The sequence below is a fragment of the Halichoerus grypus genome, chromosome 13, assembly GCF_964656455.1.
Source record: "Halichoerus grypus chromosome 13, mHalGry1.hap1.1, whole genome shotgun sequence".
NCBI classification, from domain to species: Eukaryota; Metazoa; Chordata; class Mammalia; order Carnivora; family Phocidae; genus Halichoerus; species Halichoerus grypus.
Genome location: NC_135724.1, coordinates 67,233,292 through 67,255,716, shown reverse-complemented (window position 1 = coordinate 67,255,716; position 22,425 = coordinate 67,233,292). Strand labels below are relative to the sequence as shown.

The 22,425-nt window shown below is 48.1% G+C and overlaps 1 protein-coding gene across 1 annotated transcript; it reads left to right on the top strand.

The window, feature by feature from the left end:
• The first annotated feature begins 179 nt into the window (after positions 1 to 179).
• SNAP29 (synaptosome associated protein 29) lies at positions 180 to 22,208 on the top strand. Its single transcript, XM_036104348.2, has 5 exons — positions 180 to 624; positions 8,225 to 8,421; positions 12,878 to 12,963; positions 15,047 to 15,154; positions 18,959 to 22,208. The coding sequence occupies exons 1-5, from the start codon at positions 388 to 390 to the stop codon at positions 19,114 to 19,116; spliced, it is 786 nt and encodes a 261-aa protein (XP_035960241.1). The 5' UTR covers positions 180 to 387; the 3' UTR covers positions 19,117 to 22,208.
• The last annotated feature ends 217 nt before the right edge of the window (positions 22,209 to 22,425 follow it).

The following is a 22,425-nucleotide window of genomic DNA, read 5'->3' as shown; positions in this document are numbered from 1 at the left end:
CCCCGCCACGTGACCTCTGCTGTCGACACTGGGTGGGGCGTGGCCGCGGGGTGATTCCACCGCTGGAGGGGAGAGAGAAGCCGAGCGGTAGGCTGCGGTCGCGCGCACCGGGCGTGGCGCCCCCCAAGCCGCGGGATAAGATGGTCAGCTCCGGAGGCGGGGCCTCCCGCGCGAGACAGGCGGAAGGAGTTCGCTCCGCGACTGGGGGGTGGAGGGGAGTAGCGCGACGCTGGAGTGCGGGCCGCGGAGCTGCGGGGCTGCAGAGCGGTGGGCGCTTCCCGAGGGCCTCGGGAGGTCGGCCTGGATCCCTGCGGGCCCGGAAAGGCCGTTCCTCGCCTTGGCCACGTTCCTCCTTCTCCTGTCCAGACCCAGACGAGCGCCGGCACCATGTCGGCCTACCCCAAAAGCTACAACCCATTCGACGACGATGCGGAGGATGAGGGTGCCCGGCCGGCCGTGTGGAAGGACGACCGCGACCTCCCCGATGGACCCGGAGCGCCCGTGGACAGGCAGCAGTACCTGCGGCAGGAGGTGATGCGCAGGGCCCAGGCCGCGGCCGCCAGCACTGACAGGTCCCTGTCCCTCGTATACGAGTCCGAGAGGGTCGGCGTCGCCTCTGCCGAGGTGAGTCTGGAGCAGGGCAGGACGGCCCAACTAGGCTGAATTGTCACACGAGGTCAAGACACGTTACCTATACAAAGTTGAGTACTTGAAAGAGGCAGTTTACCCCTGTAATATTCCTTAGCTATTAGTAGAGCTCGGGTTAGGGAAATGGAGTGTCTGTTTCTTATAATTACCTGCTCAGAATCCCAGATCCAGAGCTTTAACCATCCCTCCCCGAGTGACCCAGAATGGGTGAGGATTGTACTTGCTGGTGTGTGAAGCATCAGAGCAAATGGGCCTTGAGTTTTTTCCTATCACTGACCGCTTCACCTCACCGGTAGAGGTGATGAGGTCTGTCTGGGCAGCTGCTGAGGAAGCCATAGCCCAAGTTTGGTCAAGTCTAGGGCCTAACTTTTACTTCCCAAATCCAAATGAAGATGTCCTAGATAGCATATGGTTTGTGACAGTCCATTTCTCCGATTCCCACTTGTCAGTTCGTTTCTCCACCCATGGGGGATTTCAGGAACCCTATGTGAGGATTGTTCTTTCTTAGGCACCACATTTCTTCCTCAGCCTACTAATGAAATGGTTTTGTTTGGGCATTTTTTTTTTTTAAGTTTTAAAAAATGTAATAGTAGATCATTGGTATATCAGCTAACATTAATCTAAAGCATTTGTAGCTTTGAAACTTAGTACTGGAAGCTGAAGTGTTGTCTTCCTCCATGGGTCTCTTTGTAACTCTTTTCTCTGGCAGAGTTCATTCTGACCTGATCACTTACGATCTTGGGCAGTTTGAGGTATGTTGATTAATTTCTCAAATAGTCCTCTGGGTCATATCCCCATTGCCGCTTTCCTGGTTATTTTCCTTCCCCACTTCCGTTTCCTTCCCCACTGTTACAGTACAGTATCCCTCATTGGCCCATTTTCCTATCTTTGGCTTCCTTAAGAAAGTTTAGCTGTAATTCTCACATCTTATATCTACTGGATTCCTATGTTTGAGTCTAAATGGCAAATGCTGACTAAGATTTGGGAGGATTGCCTAAGGTCTTAGGGCCCTAGTGGAGGAGTTACTTGAGGGTCCCAGGTCCAAGGAAGCCAAGTAAGAACTGTTTGAAGGGACATCTCTGGAAACAGTGAGAACAAATGAAATAGGAAATCAGAATGATACAAAGTAGGATGTCATGGCAGCGGAGAAACTCGAATCTGGCTTTTAAGGCTAAGATTTAGACAGGAGTGAGGAGGAGGGAGAGGAAGAAGGGTAGGAGGAATGTTCATAGGGCAGAGAGGAGCGGTGCAAAGACACTGGCCCCACCACAGGGTTCCTGGGCTCCAGTAGGGAAGTGATGCACAGGATATATTCAAAGAAAAGGCCCAGAGGAGGCTGCTTAGGAGCCTTTCATGGGCAGGGGAAAATCTGTCCTTCAGAGGGAAGGAGACTCAAAAACATATTAGAGGTGAATGGTTTCACGTGGATTGTGGTGACACCCCCCCCCCCATGCTGCTCCCAAAGGCCCTTCTCTCTATGCAAGGGGGACGGTGAGAACAGAGGCAGAGTGATACCTCAGGCCTGTGAGGCTTGGACTGGGCTCAGTTGGTGTTGTTCTGAGAGGTGCAGTATGATCATGACTGGGCAGGTGACAGGCACTGTCATCATCGGTATGGTGACACTGAATTTTTCCAGGATTGAGTCAGTTCCCAGTCATCAGAGGCCCTGGGAGGCCGGAATGGTCAGCACCCCCTCCCCACCCCACTCTGTACTCTCCAAACTGCCTTTGAATCAGTCTTTGATTCCAGTCAGAATGGGGATGGGAATGGGGCTGAGGTTGGGGCTGGTGAGCTCTTCCTGCCACTCAGTGTACAGTGTGACTTCCAGCAGACCAAAGTCACCTGCTAACCTCCCTACTTAGAGACCCAGCGCTGAGCTGTGCAAAAACATGATAGGTTTTTATAGAGGCTTAGGAATGTACAAATATTAGTTTGGGAAGATAGTTCCAGCTTGGCAGAAGTAGGAAAATTACTTAGGTCATCCGAAGTGAAGGAGAGTCGTCCTCCTCCTGTGAAACCTGACAAGGTTTATTTCTCACAAAGAGTATAGCCACAGGTCATGACTGCCAAGGGACAGAGTTAGAGCAGAGCAGTTCCTAGTTAACTGGCCTGGTAAGCACAGTCCAGAACCGTGGAGAGACTTGTAGGCCACTCAGCTCTTCTGTTTTGCAAGTGTGATTTATTTATTCTTTCTTTTATCTAAGGTTTAGCTTTTGTGAAGCGATATCCAATCACATAGTTCAAAATTTAAAACGTACAGAAGAGTAGGAAGTTTCCTCCCACCCCTCTGCTCCCACGGCAGCCAGTTACCATCAGTTCCTTCAGTGTCCTTGTGAAGATATTCTATGGATAGAGACATAGCTATAGTCCTTTCCTTTTTCTTTCTTTCTTTTTTTTTTAATTTTAACTTAAGTGGATGCATTCTATATATTCTAGTCTGTACATTTTTTAATGGGATTGGAGGTTAGTCCCTAGTAATATATAATGCACTGATCTTTTTGTTATTGTTGTTTTTATGGCTGTGTCGTATTCCACTGAATGGATGACTTGTATTTATGTAGCCAGTCCTCTAATGATAGGCATTTGGGTTGTTTGCACGTTTGGGCAAGCCTGTGGAGACATGGCTTCCCAGAGTTCCTTGTCCCCTCTGGCAGCTGAGCATGCTCCTGTACAGTTTTGTGAAGCCTGGGATCTCATTTCAGGGGAGTCCAGCAATAAATGTTAGACCAGGGCCTGAGTGGCTGGCACAGTAACGTCAATGGGACGGGAGTGGTGTTTGGTAGGCCATCACACGACCACGTAGGCATGGCTGACCACCTGCCCGACTGGCAGACCTTACTGTTTAACCCATTCAGAGGTCAAGCATGTGGCTGAAGGCCCCCACCTAAATCACACTATTAGCATAAACTATCTGGCCTAGCCTAAGGACTCAGATAAACAAAGATACTCTTATCATGGTATTATAAGGGCCAGGAGCCAGGCAAGGCCTTTCTTTGGAACATAGAGGGTGTGGACAGCCCAGGCCTGCTGAGTTAGTCCTTAGTGAGCCTGGGTCAGCCTGCACTCAGGCACTAAAGAGCACCAGCATCACTGCCTTTGCCCTTGGTGGTTTTTCATGCAACCTAAGACTCCGTTTGTGTTTTTGAATCCACTCCATACTACTGCAGTGAGACAAAGCCCCAGTTTGAGCATATTCCATGCTCATGTGTCCCTGCCGGCGCTTACACATGTGTGTTGTCCTGGAAAGGGAGTGACATGAGGGAGATGAACTTCAGGTTTCTAGGTTCAGCTTATTGACTCCAGATTGACCTCCACCTACTTATTATTGGATCCCTGAGTTTTTTTGTTTTTCTTGTTTTTTAAGATTTATTTATTTATTTATTTGAGAGAGAGAATGAGAGAGAGAGCACATGAGAGGGGGGAGGGTCAGAGGGAGAAGCAGACTCCCTGCCGAGCAGGGAGCCCGATGTGGGACTCGATCCAGGGACTCCAGGATCATGACCTGAGCCGAAGGCAGTCGCTTAACCAACTGAGCCACCCAGGCGCCCTGGATCCCTGAGTTTAATTATGAGTTCAGTACAGGAACCTTAGCACTGACATTTTCCTTCTGAATCTCAGGGCCTGACCTGGTCAGGGAAGACAACTAGGCCCAACTGACCTTATGAGATGTATCAGCTGTGAATTGGAATTGGGATCTGGTGGTCACTGCTGCCCTCTCCAATGCCTGCTGGGTCCTGCCTGGCATCCTGCCTGCTCCCTCATCTCATGCTCACGTTCCTCTTCCTCTCTCAGTTCCCCCAGCTGGCCCCGTGGCCCAGGACTGCTGCGCACATGGGCTGCTCCCTCTGCCCTGATCTCTTACCCCACCCCCCAACCCTTTGCCTACCTAACTTCTCAGCTTTCAGTTTCCCCTTCAACGCCACCCCATTGGGGAGCCTCCCTGACTCCCCCTTAAGCCAGGCAAGGAGCCCCTACTGGCAGAGTGGCCATCGTGTATGTGTAGGATAGCTTTCTTTTCTTCCTCCCCCACTCTAGATTCCCAGCACCACAGGGTTGTCAACAAATGAAAAGTGAAATGAAACTTGACTCACTGAATCCTCCACCAAGACTGTAAGCTCTGGCAGGGCAGAGATCTGGGGCTGGTTAGTTCACCCCTGAATCCCTAGCACCTGGAACAGTGGCTGGCAGAGTAATACTTGTTGGTGGGTATCTTGCACACCTCTGTCCTTCGGTGTGTGTCCTCTATCAGCAGGGAGTCCCTGATATGTTCACATTCTCACAGGGCCCGGGGACATAATCCATCTGGCCAGAAGTCGCCCCATGTAGGACAGAGTATACCCTCACAGGGTCTTCAGCTGTCTTTTGCATTCTCTCTCTCCTTTTTTTTGAAGATCTTATTTATTTATTTGACAGAGAGAGACACAGCAAGAAAGGGAACACAAGCAGGGGAAGTGGGAGAGGGAGAAGCAGGCTTCCCGCGGAGCAGGGAGCCTGATGCGGGGCTCCATCCCAGGACCCTGGGATCATGACCCGAGCCGAAGGCAGACGCTTAACCAACTGAGCCACCCAGGCGCCCCGTCTTTTGCATTCTCTTGCTTTATCAGGAATCCTTGTTTGACAAAAAGCCACAAACCAAAGGGGAATTGAGACACCCCCTCTCTCTGTGCTGTTGCTCAGCAGAGTACCACTGGCCCAACCAGATTTTTTTTCTCTGACCATTTTCTTTTTTCCTGTTTAACTTACAGAAAACTCCTTTTAGCGCTTAAGGTGGGGGAGGGGGGTGGATCACCTGTAATGCTAACATCTGAGCTTTGCATGTGTGCCCTTTACACTGAGGGTACTCTCTGGAGCTCCCTCCCCTCATAGCCGCCCTTGTCTTTCCATGATCTCCATTATCCCAGGGACCAATGATGATATGCATGGCCTCCCTTTTGGGGGACAGGAAGATGCCTGGGGACTGGAGTATTTGAGGCCTGCCTTTGTAATGGCTGGTGCAGGGTCTGCCTAGCTTGTCCTTCCCACCCTGGCACTCCTGGTATTTGCTCTGCCAAGCCCTTCTTCCTCGTTAGTTAGAACCAAGCACTTGGAGCCTGGTCCTTTCTTCTGCCTCAGGGGATGGATTTCAGCAGAAGTTCCTCCTCTGCTGGCCTCCTGACCAGATCACCTCCAGTGAACACCAGCTTCCAGCTCACAGAAACTTCCAGAGACCAGAACAGCGCTCACTTCCCTGGCCTGCCACCGTCACAGATTTCTCTTCACTTTGATTGTAACATCTAAGTGAGACGTTTGGTTTCCTTACCAAGTCAGCGCAGTGATGCAGACTCGGAGTTTGAGAGACTGTGTCACTTGTGAACAGAAGAAAATAAGATCTCACTGTGAATTGGGGAAGGTTTTGTCAGCTACTTGTTACTGCTGCTACTCTCCAAATTAAGGTCGAGAGGCCGAAGCAAGAGGGCAGGTGGTTGGTGAGATGAGCCACCACGAGAGACCTCACTGTCAGGGAGGCCGAGGACCTGGCTCCTGGTGTGACAGAGCCCTGGCCAGCACCCACCCCGGGCAGCCAGGCACCTCTCCTGCTTCATGTTCTTCATCTTCTGCAGCAGGGGAAATCAGGTGGTGGGACTGGACTGTTGGCAATATATCAACTCAAAAAACACGTAAATGCTGGAGAAAATCATTTTAACCCTAATTTAGAGCCTTGCCTTATTCCAGGAAAGACTTACCTCAGAATGGACATGAAGATGACAAACCTGAGGTATTGGAAAAAGGAGAAAACTCTAGATAAATTAGCAACTGTTTTTTTTTTTCTTCTAAAACTGAGTTTTGACATAGTCCAGGCATTTGCAAGAATGACACGGTCTAGAAAAGATTTTTCCTTTTGTTTAAAAGAACCTAATGGTTTCTTCAGACGTGTCTCATGAGCTGGTGAAAAACACTTAAACGTTCAAAGCTGTAAAGCTCAGCAATTCTAAGTTTATTTCCAAAGGTTTTTTTGTTTTCTGCCTATACATTATATTTTAAAATTTCATCCACTATAAACATTGAGAGCTCAGATTACTTGTTGGGTCCCTAAATGTTCTAAAAGCTTTCTATTAACGCTTTTATAAGTAAAACGGGCTCTAATAAACCCATTATGTATATTTTTCCTTTTTATCCTTCAATTGTCGGAGACGTTTATTCAAAAATTGTTCATGATTCTGTTTTAAGGTATTAAGAGAGAAATCTCTAAAGATTGTCTGCCACAGGTAATATAACTGCTGAGCCACAGACAAATGCGGGGTTGGAAGATTCAAAAGGTGGTGGAGGGCAGGGACTGCCTCATGAAGTCAAACAGGAAAAGCTTGAGAGTCTCCGGGCTGGAAAGGTTGGTCACAGAGAAGGAACACAGTTGGAATGGCCTGAGATAGGGGCAAAATAAGTTCGGCACGAAGAAAGGAAGGTGTTAGTGTTACTGTGGTGGTGAGTTCACATGCACCGTCGGAACCATCAGCTCTTTTTTTTTTTTTTTTAAGATTTATTTATTTGAGAGAGAGAACATAAACAGGGGGAGGGGCAGAGGGGGAAGCAGGCTCCCTGCTGAGCAGGGAGGCCAACATGGTGCTCGATCCCAGGACTCTGGGATCATGACCTGAGCCGAAGGCAGCCACCCAACTGACTGAGCCACCCAGGCGCCCCCGGAACCATCGGCTCTTGAGGAATATGATCTAGGCTGTCCCCGTGGCCACAGAGCATCATCCACTTGTCCTTTGGCAGTCCAGCAAGCCACTGCTCTGAGTGAGACACTGGGGACCCAGTGAACAAAGCGGGTCCCTGCCTCATGGAGCTTGCATGCTATAAAAATTAAAGTAGATTGAGGGTGTAGAGGGGTACGTTGAGGGTAGAGAAAGTTCTACTTTAGAGAAGGTGTTCAAGGAAGACTTCTTTGAGGAAGTGACCTCTGAGCAGAGACCTGAATTAAATGAGCAGAGCTGTACAAATATCTGGATGAGGATCATTACAGGCAGAGAGAGTAGCATGTACAAAGGCCTGGAACAGAATCACCTTTGTTAGAGGTTTTAAAGGTGAAACTGTGGGTGAGTTGGAATCAGATATTAACAGGGCCCAGAAAGGACCCAGCACCTAGCCTGTGAAATAATTTGAAGGTGTGACCAGGGCCAGGTGGCTCCAGTGACCCAATGGAAATCCCATATCTGAAAAGGGGGGAGTACAAGAGCCATAGTCCATGGGGGCAGTACCAGGTCAAAGCCTGTAAGGTTCACGGGGGCCAGGAAAGGGGGAGGGCTAAAGAATGTGCCGCCAGTCCAGGCCCCGTGCATCTTAACATGGTCCTGTGAGCCAGCCTCATGTGGGCAGGAGGGAAGAGAACTCGGGAGCAAATACGAAAGAAAGCCAATAGAAGCAGGACAGGGAAGGGCAAAGGAATGTGTTGTCAGAAGGGGAAACGTTCCCTCACAGATGGCAGCATCTGTCCCCATACGTGCTCTCTGAGGGCTCGTGACAAACCTGCTGTGTGTGGTCCCCTGCAGAGGGGAAAATTACAAAATGGTGTAATGCCATCACCTCTCATTTTCCCCAGGAGCTCGATCGTCAGCGAGGTGTCTTAGAACGCACGGAGAAGATGGTGGACAAGATGGATCAAGATTTGAAGACCAGCCAGAAGCACATTAACAGCATTAAGAGCATGTTTGGGGGATTCGTCAATTACTTCAAATCCAAACCAGCAGAGACGCCACCCGAACAGAATGGCACCCTCACCTCCCAGGCCAATAGCAGGTGAGTGGATCTTCAGCCATCCAGATATGAAGTCGCTGAAAGTGGGGGTTAGTGCAAATGGTCAAGACTTTCGGGGCACCTGGGTGGCTCAGTCGTTAAGTGTCTGCCTTTGGCTCAGGTCAGGATCCCAGCGTCCTGGGATCGAGCCTTCTGGGATCAAGCCCCGCATCGGGCTCCCTGCTCCGAGGGAGGCCTGCTTGTCCCTCTCCCACTCCCCCTTGCTTGGGTTTCCTCTCTCACTGTCTTTCTGTCAAATAAATAAATAAAATCTTAAAAAAAAAAAGAAATGGTCAAGACTTTCAAGCCTCTTCTAGTGTCTTAAAGGGACCCAAGATCTTTGTAAGTTACTCATTGGGAGGGATTCGTCTTCACACGTTTTGAAAAAAGAAACATTTCTCCAGCGCTCCTGATGATGTTTATTTGATAGACATCCAGTCTGCATAAATTGGGTCTCCAATAAATTAAATTACTGCTCCAGTAATTGTAATTTGAAAGAATATTCACCTCAGAAAAGCTTAAACAGTATAAATGTGCCTCACTTCACAGAATTTTAAAAATTCTTTAAAAAGTCTTTATATCCAGGGCGCCTGGGTGGCTCAGTTGGTTAAGCATCTGCCTTTGGCTCAGGTCAGGGTCTTGGGATCGAGTCCCACATCGGGGTCCTTGTTCAGCAGGGAGCCTGCTTCTCTCTCTCCCTCTGCTGCTCCCCCCGCTTGTGCTCTCTCATTCATGCTCTCTCTCAAATAAATAAAAATCTTTAAAAAAAAAAGTCTTTATATCCAACATTTCCATATCTAATTCTGTCTGGCCCTTTAATTTTAAAATTAGCGATTATTTTACTCAAAAGTTTCGGTTAGATAATAAAATAATACGTGTAATTTGAGCAGGTATTTAAATATCACATGTACAAAGAGTCAAGTTTCTGCTAAAATAGATTACTATTCATATCTCAGACCGTTGTGTTTATTTTTTATTGTAAAAATAATATAGTCATATTATAGAACATCTACACCTTACCATAGCACAAAAACTCGAAACTTAGTTCCCCCCCCGCCATACTCAGTGTTTTCAAAGCTCCAGTCACAGTGTTCATTTAGTTTTATAGCCTACTTCCATTTAACCCAGAGAAATGTCTGATAAAATGTTATTACGCAGGTCTCTCTGTTTATCTTTTAAATCTGGAATACAGAACGATTTTTTTTTTAAAGATTTTACTTACTTATTTGACAGAGAGAGACACAGCAAGAGAGGGAATAGAAGCAGGGGGGGCGGGAGAGGGAAAAGCAGGCTCCCTGCTGAGCAGGGAGCCCGATGCAGGGCTCAATCCCAGGACCCCGGGATCATGACCTGAGCTGAAGGCAGACACTTAACGACTGAGCCACCCAGGCGCCCCTGGAATACAGAATGATTTTTTAAGAGAAATTTTTTTAAGGGCATAACTGATGTACCGTAAAGCGCACGCATCTTAAGTGTGTGTTGACACTTTCACTAAATGGGTGACTGCTTAACTGTGTATACACCTGTGTGGCCATCACCTAGATTAGGACATAGGGTGTGGGAGGGAAGAAACTGGGAAACTGTTTCCACCTCACAGTGGCTCTGGGGAGAAACAAGTACAGGTGAAGGAACTGAGATGTAGCGGCAAGACCAGGCAGGTGAATCGTTGGGATTTACGGAGAGAAAACTACAGAAGGGGAAGAGGCGGTTGGTTGGCCCAGGGGCTATTGCCTGTGGGTACGCTAGCCGAGGTCATGAGGGTTGGTTTGTTTTGTGGCTCAGTCCTAATCACCGTCCATCCCTGGTTTTCCAGCTTGACCCTGATCTCAAATACCTGTCACTTTTTCCCCCCAATTGGGGTAGTTTCCGGGGTTGTTTATTTAGTTGGGTTTTTTGGATTTTATGTTTTTTTTGTTGTTTGGTTTGGTTTTCAGTTTACAAATCAGAAGGATGTTTTGTGTCCTCCTTTTTAAAAGGGTTTATGTGTTATCAGAGGAAGTTTAGATGTCCGTTTGCTTTGGACTAAGACATCAGCATGGTTAACTCTATGATGTAATGTGTAATTGCTTCTATAAAATGAGTAAATCTTTGTAATCCTGTCAAAACCCCTATTCCATAAATACAGGGATATTCTGATATAGAAGCTTTTAAAATAAGTTTCTCCTATTCAAACTTCTGTCAAGTCATATGTATCCTGTGTGTATCCTTGTTACACCAACGCTTCGGCCTTTTCTGAAGTTTTGTTTCTTAGTAAGCCATTTTTGGTCTTGCTGACAAAGCTTCATAAGCTGCTGCTTCCCATTTCCATTTAAAGCTCATGGAGAGGGGTGCCTGGGTGACTCAGTTGGTTAAGCGTCAGCCTTCGGCTCGGGTCATGATCCCAGGGTCCTGGGATTGAGTCCCACATTGGGCTCCCCACTCTGTGGGGAGCCTGCTTCTCCCTCTGCCTCTTCCTATGTCTCTCTCTGTCTCTCATGAATAAATAAATGAAATAAATAAATGATAAAAAATAAAAATAAACAAAGCTCATGGAGAGGTCCCTTCAGATCATAGATTTAACCACTCCCTAAATTTGAAACTCTCTAACTTATCCAAGACTTGGTTGCTGACCAAGAGCCACCACTCTTATAGTTCTCTTAACCATTTGTCACTCTCCCTAGAGTTGGCTTTTTTGCCATTTTTCACAAAGAAGCCAAGTTTTTGTCATTTAAGTATTACTACTCTATACGTGTGAGCACAAAGGAAAAAAGTCAGCTTTGGGGTTTGTAGCCTGGGTAATGGGCAGGTGGGCTCAGCTGCAAGCATCTGCTGCTTACGCTGGCCAGGCAACACATAGGGCTCACGACTGTGCTCAGAGAAACCAGCTGTGCGTTCTAGACCTCCAGTCACTGCTTGTAAGTAATGAAATCCTCAGATTTCAGGAGGCTCTGCTCTGTTCTACACATTGCTGGAGCACTGGGGGTCTATGGGGGCCTACAGTACCTTTAGCCTGATGGGGTCCAGTGGCGAGCCGTTAAAGACTTTAACCAGGGATGCCTGGATGGCTCAGTTGGTTGAGCATCTGCCTTCGGCTCAGGTCATGATCCTGGGGTCCTGGGTTTGGGCTGTGTCGGCCTCCCTGCTCAGCGGGGGGGTCTGCTTCTCCCTCTACCTCTCCCCCCGGCTTGTGCTTTCTCTCGATCTCTCTCTCAAATAAATAATAAATAAAAATCTTAAAAAAAAAAAAAAAGACTTTAACCAGAGTGGGGTGCCTGGGTGGCTCAGTCGATTCAGCATCTGACTCTTGGTTTCGGCTCAGGTCATGGGATATGGGATGGAACCCCACATCAGGCTCTGCTCTCGGCAGGGAGTCTGCTTGAAGATTCTCTCCCTCTGCCCCTCCCCCCGCTTGCCCTCGCGCACATGCGCATTCTCTCTCTCTCTGTCTTTCTCTAAAATAAATAAATCTTTCAAAAAATAAATAAGGACTTTAATTGGAGAGGTTCATGCAGGGTATGTTAGAAAGATGCCCGGCATCTTTGGGTAAGGATTGGAAAGGCGGGGGCTCATCCAGGTAAGGATAAAGAGGCAAGGCAGAAGGAGGGGCCAGATTTTGGGGATCTGTGGGGGGATTGAGGGGATGTTTGCATGGCTTGCTGGGAGTGGAGCTGTGCAGAGAGAGGGCATACATGGAGAATGATTGGTTTCCAGCTTGGCCAGTGAAGTGGCCAGGGCACCGGTCAGCAGAGTGCAGAAGAGCAAACTGTGCGGGAGGCCCAGCTTCTGGGCCGGGGGAGCCCCTGCCATGCCCACAGGGGTGCGCGGAGTGTTAGGCATCGTCCGAGGATCTCCTGAGTTACCTTGTGAAATCCCTGTCTGTAGCAGGAGTGGGCAGACTAAGCTTTGTGGGCCAGGAAGCAAAATCAGAGATATTTTATAGGGACTTACGTAACAAGAAAATAACAAATTTTTAATGACGGCATTAAAAAAACGAAAAGAGGAATAATTGAGTACAATTTTTTGTAACATAGGTCTACTAATGAGAAGAAAGAAATTATTAACGGAGGTTCAAAGTTAGTGTTCTCTGTCATCCAGTCCATTGCCAGTGGTCATCTGTAAAGGCAGTTCTCTGCTTGTGGTTGTACAAAATGAGGTGGTGGACCAGATTTGGCCCATGGATCACGGTTTGCTGACTAGTCTGAAGTACCCATTTGGTCCTTTCATGTGCTTCTCTTCCCCCTGGTCCTGGGATTCTCGTTTTCCTGAAGGAGGGCCACCTAACCAGATGCTGCTCTTCTAAAGCAGGTGTCTCGGAGGTTCGCCGTGCTGCGGGCTGTACTCCCAGGAGCTGTCGATGAATATCCCTGCTTTGGTCAAAGGAGGCATTTGCTTTTTGCACATGGGCGCTGCTTGAAAAGACTGCATTGTCATAGGTACTTTCTCTTTCTAAATGTTCTCTTTTCTTAATTTTTATCCTAAGATTGAAAGAAGCCATAAGTACCAGTAAAGCACAGGAGACACGGTACCAGGCCAGCCACCCAAACCTCAGGAAGCTGAATGACTCAGGTCAGTGGGGACCTGTGCTCGGCCACACTTGAATTCCAGTATTGGCCCTGGCGTGGATGGGGGACAGCGGGGACTCCAGCTACTGTCATGGGTAAAGGGTGTCGGACCCAATGCCACTCCCAGGGAGCTGGAAGTGTGTGTGTTATGGCATGCTCATCCCTCACCCCGTGGAGGATGAAATACGGAAGTGGGGGCCTGTGTCCCATTGAAAATGAGCCTGCCCACCATTAGTTCCTGCCCCGTGTAGCTCTGAACTCTTCCAGCAGTGAAAAGACAACTGCAGGAAAACCTCTGTGGTAAGGGGTAGAGCCTTCCAAAAATGACCTGTTATCCCCAGACCCAATGAATATATTGGGTTCTGTGGCAAAAGGGGAATTACGGTTGCTAATCAGCTGACCTTGAGATGGGGAAATTATCCTGCGTTAACCATCTGGGCCCAGTGTAATCACAAAGGCCCCTTTATAAGTGGAAAGGGAGGTAGAGGAGAGATGATCAAAAATTGGAAGATGCTCCGCTGCTGGCTTGAAAAACGCAGGCAACCTCTAGAAGCTGGAAAAGGCTAGGAATCAGATTCTTTCTAAAAGCTGCTGGGAGGAACACAGCCCTGTTGACACCTCGACTATAGCCCGGTGTGACCTGTCCTGGATTTCTAAGCCCAGGAAAAGAAGGGTAAGTGTGTGGTAGTTGCTGCACAGCAGTGGGAGACTCATGTAGCCCTGAAGCCCGAGGGGGCGGAGAAGCAGCTGCGTGAACAGGGTGTGCAAGGTCGATTGTGTGTGGTGTCCTGTCATCCTCTTGTTATCAAACGATAGGCCCAGAAGCACCCCTTATCTGGAAGGGAATTTCGGCGTCCTGGGAGTCCCCGCAGAGACCCCTGGAAGGGGGCCCGGCACATTGGATGGTGCCAGGAATCGAATGCTTCCTGGGCTCCCTTTTGAGGAAAACAGGATGTGCCCTGGATGCTCCAGAACCCACCACTCTCATGGTTGACACAGTTCAGGAGAGGCCTGATGGAGGAAAAGCCAGGGGTCAGGAAAGATGGAGATACTGCAGTTTAGTCTGGAAAGGCGAAAGCCATGGGAGGAAATGAGAGAAAACTAAAATATGCGAGGCCCACAGAAAGTCCAAGCCCAGCATAGCCTGAAGAAGTAGAGTAGGAGGCCTGCACCCAAAAGTCACGATTTCAGAGACTTAAAGGGAGTTTTAATTTGCACGGTGTGTAAATTAAAACTGAAGAGCCTTAAAAAAATAAAATAAAAAAGACGACACCGTGTGTGTGGAATGGCTTCAGTAGGTTGTGGCTGGAGGAAATACACCAAGTCTGGAAAGAGAAGTTCCCCCAAAAGATAGAAACTGGGATGATAGGGCTTTTCTGTGTGCATTTAGAAACTGCAGTTCAAGGAAGATTTGGGGCAAATGTGCGTTATTTAGCATTTCTTCTTTCCTTGCTTGTTGTATTTGAAGCAGAAAGAGAGCATAGAAATACATTTCTAGAAGAAGAGAAAGTCATCCACGATCCTGTTTCCATAACATAGCTATTTTGATTTTGATTTTTGATTTTCTTAAAGCCCTTTTAGGGAAGATTTAGGTTCTTTCACTTTGAAAGAACTCAAATGTACATTAAAAAAATAAATAAATAAGATGTATGCACTTCTATTTTAACATCAATGATCATTTAAAGTTTTTTGCTTTCTACAAAAGATAATTATCATATGATCTCACTGATACGTGGAATTTAAGAAACAAGTCAGAGGATCATAGGGGAAGAGAGGGAAAAAATGAAACGACGAAACCAGAGAGGGAGACAAACCATAAGAGACTCTTAATCATAGGAAACAAACTGAGGGTTGCTGGAGGGGAGGGGGGTGGGGGGATGGGGTAACTGGGTGATGGACACTGGGGAGGGTATGTGTTATAATGAGCCCTGGGTATTATAAGACTGATGAATCACAGGCCTATACCCCTGAAACCCATAATACATTATATGTTAATTAATTGAATTTAAATTAAAAATATATATAGTTTGGGTAAACAAACAAGCCTCAGATCCTGCTTGTTGTTTTTTTTTTTGAAACATGAATAGCAATTTCAGACCCCATCGCTGGAGGGGCCGGTCCGGCCGTGAGTACCGAGGCTTACCCGAAGAACCCACACCTTCGAGCCTGTCACCAGAAGATCGATAACAATCTAGGTAAGACGGAAGCTCCGCCAGCCTCCACAGGTCACTTATTCAGGACGCTTGTGCTCCCGACAGCCCGTGCTGGGCCCAGCCAGCCCACCAGTGGCCAGCAGTTTCTCGGGACCACACCATGGTGTCTGCCTCTCCCTCCCCACTTGTCAAATCCAGTGTGGTCACGGCCACCTCACCCTTCTCTCTCTCCGGAGTCTGTTCACTTGTGTCCATCCCCACCTCTCATCTGGGCTGTGACAGCAGCAGGGACCGGGAGTCCCCGAGGGGCCGCACAGTGCGGCAGTGAGAGCCCCATCGACATCTCTCTGTGAATGGGGCACAGGAACAGAACCTGCCCCTGAGGATGGGGGAGAGGGTTAGATGAGCAACCCCATACATCCCATGGGGAACCGCCCGACCTGGTAAGAGCGGGCCACTCACGTGGCCACTGCAGCAGACACGGCCGCACAGCCGGGTTCCTTGTATTCCAGGTCCCTTGCCCGGCCTCTGGCCCCGCCTGCCTCTCCACCCCTCCTGCCCTCGTCACTTGTGGCTCCGAGTGCTTTCCCACCCCTGCCCACCTCTGCCCAGAGTGTCCTTGCTCCGTGCTGTTTGAAGGTTGGCTCCTTCTCCTGCTGCGGGCCTGGCTTTCATGCGCTGCACCCTGTTGGAGTCACGTACCTGCTAGCTTATCCGGCGTCTTCTAACCACACAGGGAACACAGGGAACACAGGACTATTTCAGTTTTGTCGCCACTGTACCCTTTTGAACGGAGGGAGAGAAACTAGTTACTTGAGGTTCAAGTGGGGTGTGCGTGGGCCGTAGGAGCAGGCGAGGAGCGGTTTCCGTGAGTTCGTTCTAGGGGGCATCTCGGATGTACTGCCTCTTCTGACCTTCACCCCGCGAACAGGAACCTCCCCCACGGTTCCCTGGGTCGCTATCAGTCTCCCAGCCCTGTTGGGAGATGGCAAAGTGGGTGAGACCCAAGTAAAATCTCCCCCTGCTCTAAAGGTATCTAGTTGGAGACAAAACTGAGGCCCATGATGATGCACATTGAGTGTCTATGCTCTGACTTCCTCCTCCTGTCTCCCCGCAGAAAGGACACTGAGGGCCCCTCCCCTGGGTCGCCCAGAGCAGTGGCCATTCCAGCAGCCTGGAGCGAACAGCATGACAGCCCGTTAGGCGAATCCACACTCTTTTTAACAACATTTAGCCTTTGTGTCTGAGTATTTAGATTCATCATAGAAAATTATGAAGTTAGGTAAATGCCATGAGGAAAGAAACACCTGGAATCCTATTGTCCAGTAGTAGCCACTGATTTGGTGTCATTCCTTCTGTTTTTCACATACATATGTACACACGTGGATGTACGATGTCAGATGTACGATGTCATTCAGTATGTACACTTCCATATCCTGCTTTTTTATTTATATTTTGAACACTCCCCTAAACTTCTTTTCTCTTAATTAAATTTCTTTGAAAAGCACCACTTTAGCAGTCCCACGCCCTGCTCTTGGACACTTAGGTTATTCTCATCATTCGCTCCTGCACATAATCCCTTGGGCATTCCTATGAGCAAATCTTTGGCTGCATTTTGTACCTAGGTTGCTAGAAATGGAATTACACAGTCAGGGAAAAGAGCACTAAAAGAGATCTCCATAGAAATAAGACGTCAATTGGAGACAATAGACACAAGCAGGAACAAATAAAAGAACCATAATTTGCCCACCGCACAGCTCACCACTGCCACCCTCCGTGTGAATATCACCACCAGGCCCGCGTGGCCAGTGCCTACCGGCAGCAGGGGACAAGGCCCGTCTCCCCACTCCGCACACCCAGGCAGGCAGCCACCCCTTTACTGGGTCCTCTGGACTCTGCCCTCCAGAGCCAAAGGCCTCAGGCAGAAGATGCATGTGCTGGGATGTGAACCACTCCAGAGACATACAGAGGGACTTGAAGGCCTCCCCACTGAAGGTTTCCCTACCCAAATAGTGTCACTGGCGCCAGCTGGAGAGGGAAGGGGGAGACCTATGGAGGGGCCTGGAGTTCAGGGAGTGAGGTGGGGAGAAAGGGTAAGTAAGTGCAGCCCACCCCCGGAGGCTCAGGTGGTGCGGTTGGCACGAGACTTACAGCGTGGGCAGGCAGGTCCCAGCAGGATGCAGTGCGGCATGCTGAGAAGGGCTGGGGTGGCACTCTGGAGCCATGGGGCCCACTGACACAGGCTGTGCCCGGCTGCCCTTCACAAGTTTGCTCCTTCCTTCTTACCACATTCCCCCCCACCTCCCACCCCTGCCTTTATCTCAGGGACTAGTGCAAGTCTCCCTCTGACGGCAGCCCCCTTGTCTGGTGGCTTTACTTTATCACACTTTCTCTTTTTTTTTTAATCTCCGTATACCTATTGCTTGTCCTTTTCTGTCCCAACTGCCAGCGCACTCCCTGAGGCCTGGGGTGACCGCACAGACTTTACTCTCCATGGAATGCAAGGTCACGGGTGTCAGTAAATTCAAGAAGTGTAGAGCTGAAGACAACGTTTGAAAAACAGACTTGATGCTGCTTAGATTCGTGGTGCTAGTGCCAAGTGTTTGTGTATTCTGAGCTTTCTTTACTTAATGTTTTATCTTTAATTCAGCCACAAAAAGGCTTATGAAGCACCTCCTCTTCTCTAGGTTCGCCAGGGCTGAACCTTTGCCAAAAGTTGTGTGCTCCACAGTCCCCGTGGGGCTGGCCCCAGGCAGCATCTCTGAAGGGACCCAGCACCTTCAGCCCTTTGTTCCTTTTGACACGGGGACCCTGGACTGCAGGGGTCTCCGCAGCCAGTTTCTTCCTGGCTGCAGAGTAGACAAAGGAAGTGGTGCCGGCTCAATTCAGGTTGTGTCGTGCCCCAGGACATTCACAGCATCAGTGTGTTCATGGATCTGAGAAGTGGTAGCAGTGAATGAATTGACATAGGAAAATGTGAATTATCGTAACATAGGTGACAAGACCTCACAGCATTGGGTCCAGTGGGAACATCTGTAGTCCATGTATTTTCTGGGAGAGCACCCCAGGTGGCAAGGCAGGGACAAAGCCCCCATTTCTCTTGCCGCCTGCAAAGTGGAAGGAGGGGTGGGATGCGGCCTTCTCCAGGGGGGAGCCTGGGGCAGGAGTAACCCAGGTGTGGGGACTCCCTTTGGACAGGGGCTTCCCAGGTCTGTCTCCCAGATAGGTTTCCAAATAGGGATCCTCATGCTTGCTACTCCAAATCTGCTTGATTTAGCTTTAGGGAGCTGAGGACAGAAGGAAGGAAAGCTGGTACTGTTGAGTTCTACCCACTGATGTGGGGTTTTTGCTCCTGAAGAGCAGGCCAGCGGGTCTGCCTGTTGGTTACCTGCGTACCTCTCCCAGGTGCTCACCGTGGGGTCCGGGGAGGGAATGTGTTTTCTAGGCCCCTCTGTACTTCCCTTTTTCTCGGGTACTAACTGATCTTGCAACGTGCCGCAACCTACTAGAACGTTCAGAGGCAGCTGAAAAATTATGTAGATCTGTATGTGTTTTTTAAAGCACAGGAAGGACAGACACGACTGTGTTAACAGCAGTTATCTTGGGCAGACATCTGGGGGAGGAGTGGCTTTACGTGAAGCACGTATTACTTTATATGGAGTCAGCGGGTTTTCTTTTTACTTGCACATGTTTTGGAAAACGTAACCAAAGCCCTAGAGTTTTACCTGTCTTATGAGAAAGAGGACTCGGTGATGGGAATGTTGCTGAGCACCGGGCACGGAACAAGCAGCGGCCCCTGATGCTGTGACTTCACTCAGCACTGTGTGTCCTTTCCCTCCCCGACAGATGAGCTATCCGTGGGACTAGGCCGGCTGAAGGACATAGCCCTGGGGATGCAGATGGAAATCGAGGAGCAAGATGACATTCTTGACCGCCTCACAACCAAAGTGGACAAGTTAGATGTCAATATAAAAAGCACAGAAAGAAAAGTCAGGCAACTTTAAACACAGAGAAGGCTCTCCACTCCGTTGTGATGAAAAGAGCCCAAAGATCTTTTAAACTCCCCCAAAGTTGGTTTGTATTGTTTTAGTGTGTAACGTAATATGTGTTTGCAAATGTTATTATAGAGTGGGTCCTAGGAGATGTCGTTATGAGAAGTGTGTGTCCCACTTTTTTTTAGAGCCATCGCCTCTCCGTTCTCTGAACTGAATGCTTAGAGTTTTAGTCTGAGCACAGTAGCCTGGGCCTGAGTATCTCAGGCCTTTGATGAGCGTGCTGGCATGAAAGGAACAGTTGCGTTTCTCACTTTCACGAGCATATGGAAGGAGGTGGGCAGAATTTCAATCCTGGAACCACCAATCTCTATGTTGGGGGGCAGGGGGGTCCTTCCCACACCTTGGCCTACCAACACACACACACAGAGCACATTTGCAATTCTCTCAAACCCCAGAAAAGGATCAGTGTTAGGTTCACACTGTGATTCTCTCAACACCCTGGAAAAGGATTAGTGTTCAGAAATGGAAAGTGTCAGCATTTGCTATTTGGTTGACAGATGTCACCTCTTCCCTCCTGACCTCCATCCTTGGCATGCATTTTAGTAGGAGGGGTTCAGATCAGCACCGCTCACCGTGATGCCTGGAAATGCGCAGGGAATTGGGTGAGCCCTGCTTCCCCATGCATTCACACCTCTAAGTCACTGTCCAAGGTTAGGGATAGATGTGCCACTATCTCAAGCCTGCCCAGGGGCCAATTGGGGGGGTCCCCTCTACGGTTTGTGGGAATGGAGCATCATATAGACCGTGCCTCCACTGTGTGCTCCTCCCCTTTGGGGAGCACCTTGACCCAGCCTCGGGGGTGGCAGTGTTTGTTCAATGCCTGGGGTCTCCTGACCCGTCTAGGATTCCCACCCATTCTTCTTGACCTCTTGCAAGATGACTTGACTCATCTCTTGGTTCTCTGCCACCCCAGTTGGAGGATTGGAAGGCCACAATGATGCTGACTTGCTGGCTTTAAAAAAAAAAAAAAAAAAAAGCCCAGACATTATCATTTTAACTGGCCCAGCTTGTTCTACACAAAGACATGAATCTCCTTACACAAATCAATTTTAATGAATGCTTTTAAGTGATTCTTTCTTTGTAAAGTGACATTCATTAAAATTGATTTCTGTAACGAGATTAATGTCTTTGTGTTGGTACCTCCAGCAGAATAATTGAAGCCACAAGACCCTTGTCTTTGTACAAAGCAGATTAATTACAATATTTTGAAGACGGTGAAAGGGGCTGATTTTAATAAGGTTAGGTCAGAAAATTTAAAACAACAGTGTGTTTCGCCTTGACACATGGTGCTGTCTATGTGACCTTCACCACTTTGGTTCTGTAATCTATAAACAAAGTCCCTTAAAGGAAAGGAACTCTCTGAAATGCTGCAACAATGCATCAGTATTTATGTAGCAGTTCATTTGTAGAAGTTCTAGTCCATGATGCATGACGTTCCTCAGAACTGACAGCTTCCATCGGCAAGTACAACTTTCTGTCATGTTCCAGCCTCGTGGAGTCTGATGTATGTCATTATGAATATCCCAGTACGTGAGGACCCAGTTAGAGGTAGTCAGGTTAAGTGTTTATCAGATGAGCTCATCATGATTATTCTGTTGACTAACTGGTAAAAGGAAGAATCTTAAACCTATACCTAGCCCGAACAAAATGAGTTCGGAGGGCTTTCAGCAAAAAGGCTGCTGACAAGCATGAAGCCAGAACGCAGAATAGCCTCTGTGTATACATTTCCACTCCTGATTGTTTCTGACTTTTTCCTAACGCCTTCCATGTATGTCATGATAGCTGTTTTCTGTTCATCATCATCAGGCAGAGGTTCATGGAGATTAGTCATTATACCTCAGATGTAAATTTATTTTTTTCAAACAAATTATACATGTAAAGGCCACCGCCAGACATTCTCTTCCACAGCCTTCCATTTGCATAATGAGATTAGTGATTTCACTGACTTGAAGCAAAGTGGCATGGGATATTTGTACCCTTCCCTGTCTTTTGTGAGATCATTGAAGCCAGTTGCCCCTCCTTTTTTCCCCCCAAGCATATAGAAGGAAAGCACAGCCTCTTCTAGAAATGTGGCTTCTGACACTTTACACATGTTTTATTCACTCTTGTTTAGACCCTCTTTCACGAAGGCCTTGAGGAACTGTCTCCAAGCTACATGCTGGCCAGCAGCTTCTTTCTGTTGGGTTCCCCCTCTGCCCGCATGCCCATGAAGGACCAGTTGTCGATTCTACTTTATAAAGCAAAGTTGTTTGCATTTTCAGAGAGCAAAGGGAAACCTCAAGCCTCCAGAATCCTTGCACATGATGACTGTGATCAAAATGAAAACATTTTATCCTCTCAGACTAGACACATCTATCTCATGGAGATGCTCAGAGGTGCCCGAGTTGGCTGTGGGTGGGCTTTGATACCATGGACAAGACCAGTGAACTCACCCTTCTTGCCAGATGGGGTCTATAAGACACGTTTGTATTTCCACAGTCGAGCTAGGAACAAACTGTGCCTTCAAAAAAGTGGCTTTTCTAACTTTAGGGTGGTTAATATGTGAAGTGTGCTACTAACTTAAAAATAAGTGCATTCTCCTTCAGAGGAAACTATTTCTAACATCTAGTGATCTATAACCTAACACCAGTGGAGTTGCCTTGTCTTTTTTGCATTCTTGTAGGAAAGGAGACCTGAATTTAACTCAGGTGGCAAGAAAAAAATTCATAAGTGCATTTTAATTTCTCTTTTTCTAACTTCTGTTTGTGAATATGTCATTTTAAGAGTACACTACACCAATTTAGTAAAAAAAAAAAAAAACTCTTACACTTTGCCTATATAGGCCTTTTCTCAGAATTTGTAAGTTACCACTGTTAGCATCTTCAGGTCTGATAATTAAATGTCTTGTGTACACAACGATGAGCCAGTCATTAAAAGTACTCGGGGGTGGAGGGGAGGCATTTTGTTCAGAGTCTGTATCGGAACAGCTTTTAAGCTCCATGCCTTCAACTCAACAAGTGACCATATTATGTGAAATAAAATGTGAAGTTTTTTTAATCAGATTCTGTCTCCCACATAGTCATTTTCAAAGAGCGGGTAGAGGGGCTCCTCCATGTTGAGCCTTCATATATTTGGTCCTTGCTGCCCCATCAAGCCCTATAAACAAGCTTCCTTCTTGAGAAACCCTCTCATTTCATCTTTCAGAGTGCTCTTCTGATCTGCCTCCTACCTCCCAGACCACACTGCAGCACTGTCTAGATAAGGGCTCAGCAAATGGTA

Coding starts and splice junctions, on each gene's coding strand:
- SNAP29 (XM_036104348.2), top strand. CDS start 388: ATGTCGGCCTACCCCAAAAGCTACAACCCATTCGACGACGATGCGGAG. Junction 12,964..15,046: donor CAGGAAGCTGAATGACTCAG/GTCAGTGGGGAC, acceptor AAACATGAATAG/CAATTTCAGACCCCATCGCT. Junction 15,155..18,958: donor GAAGATCGATAACAATCTAG/GTAAGACGGAAG, acceptor CCTCCCCGACAG/ATGAGCTATCCGTGGGACTA.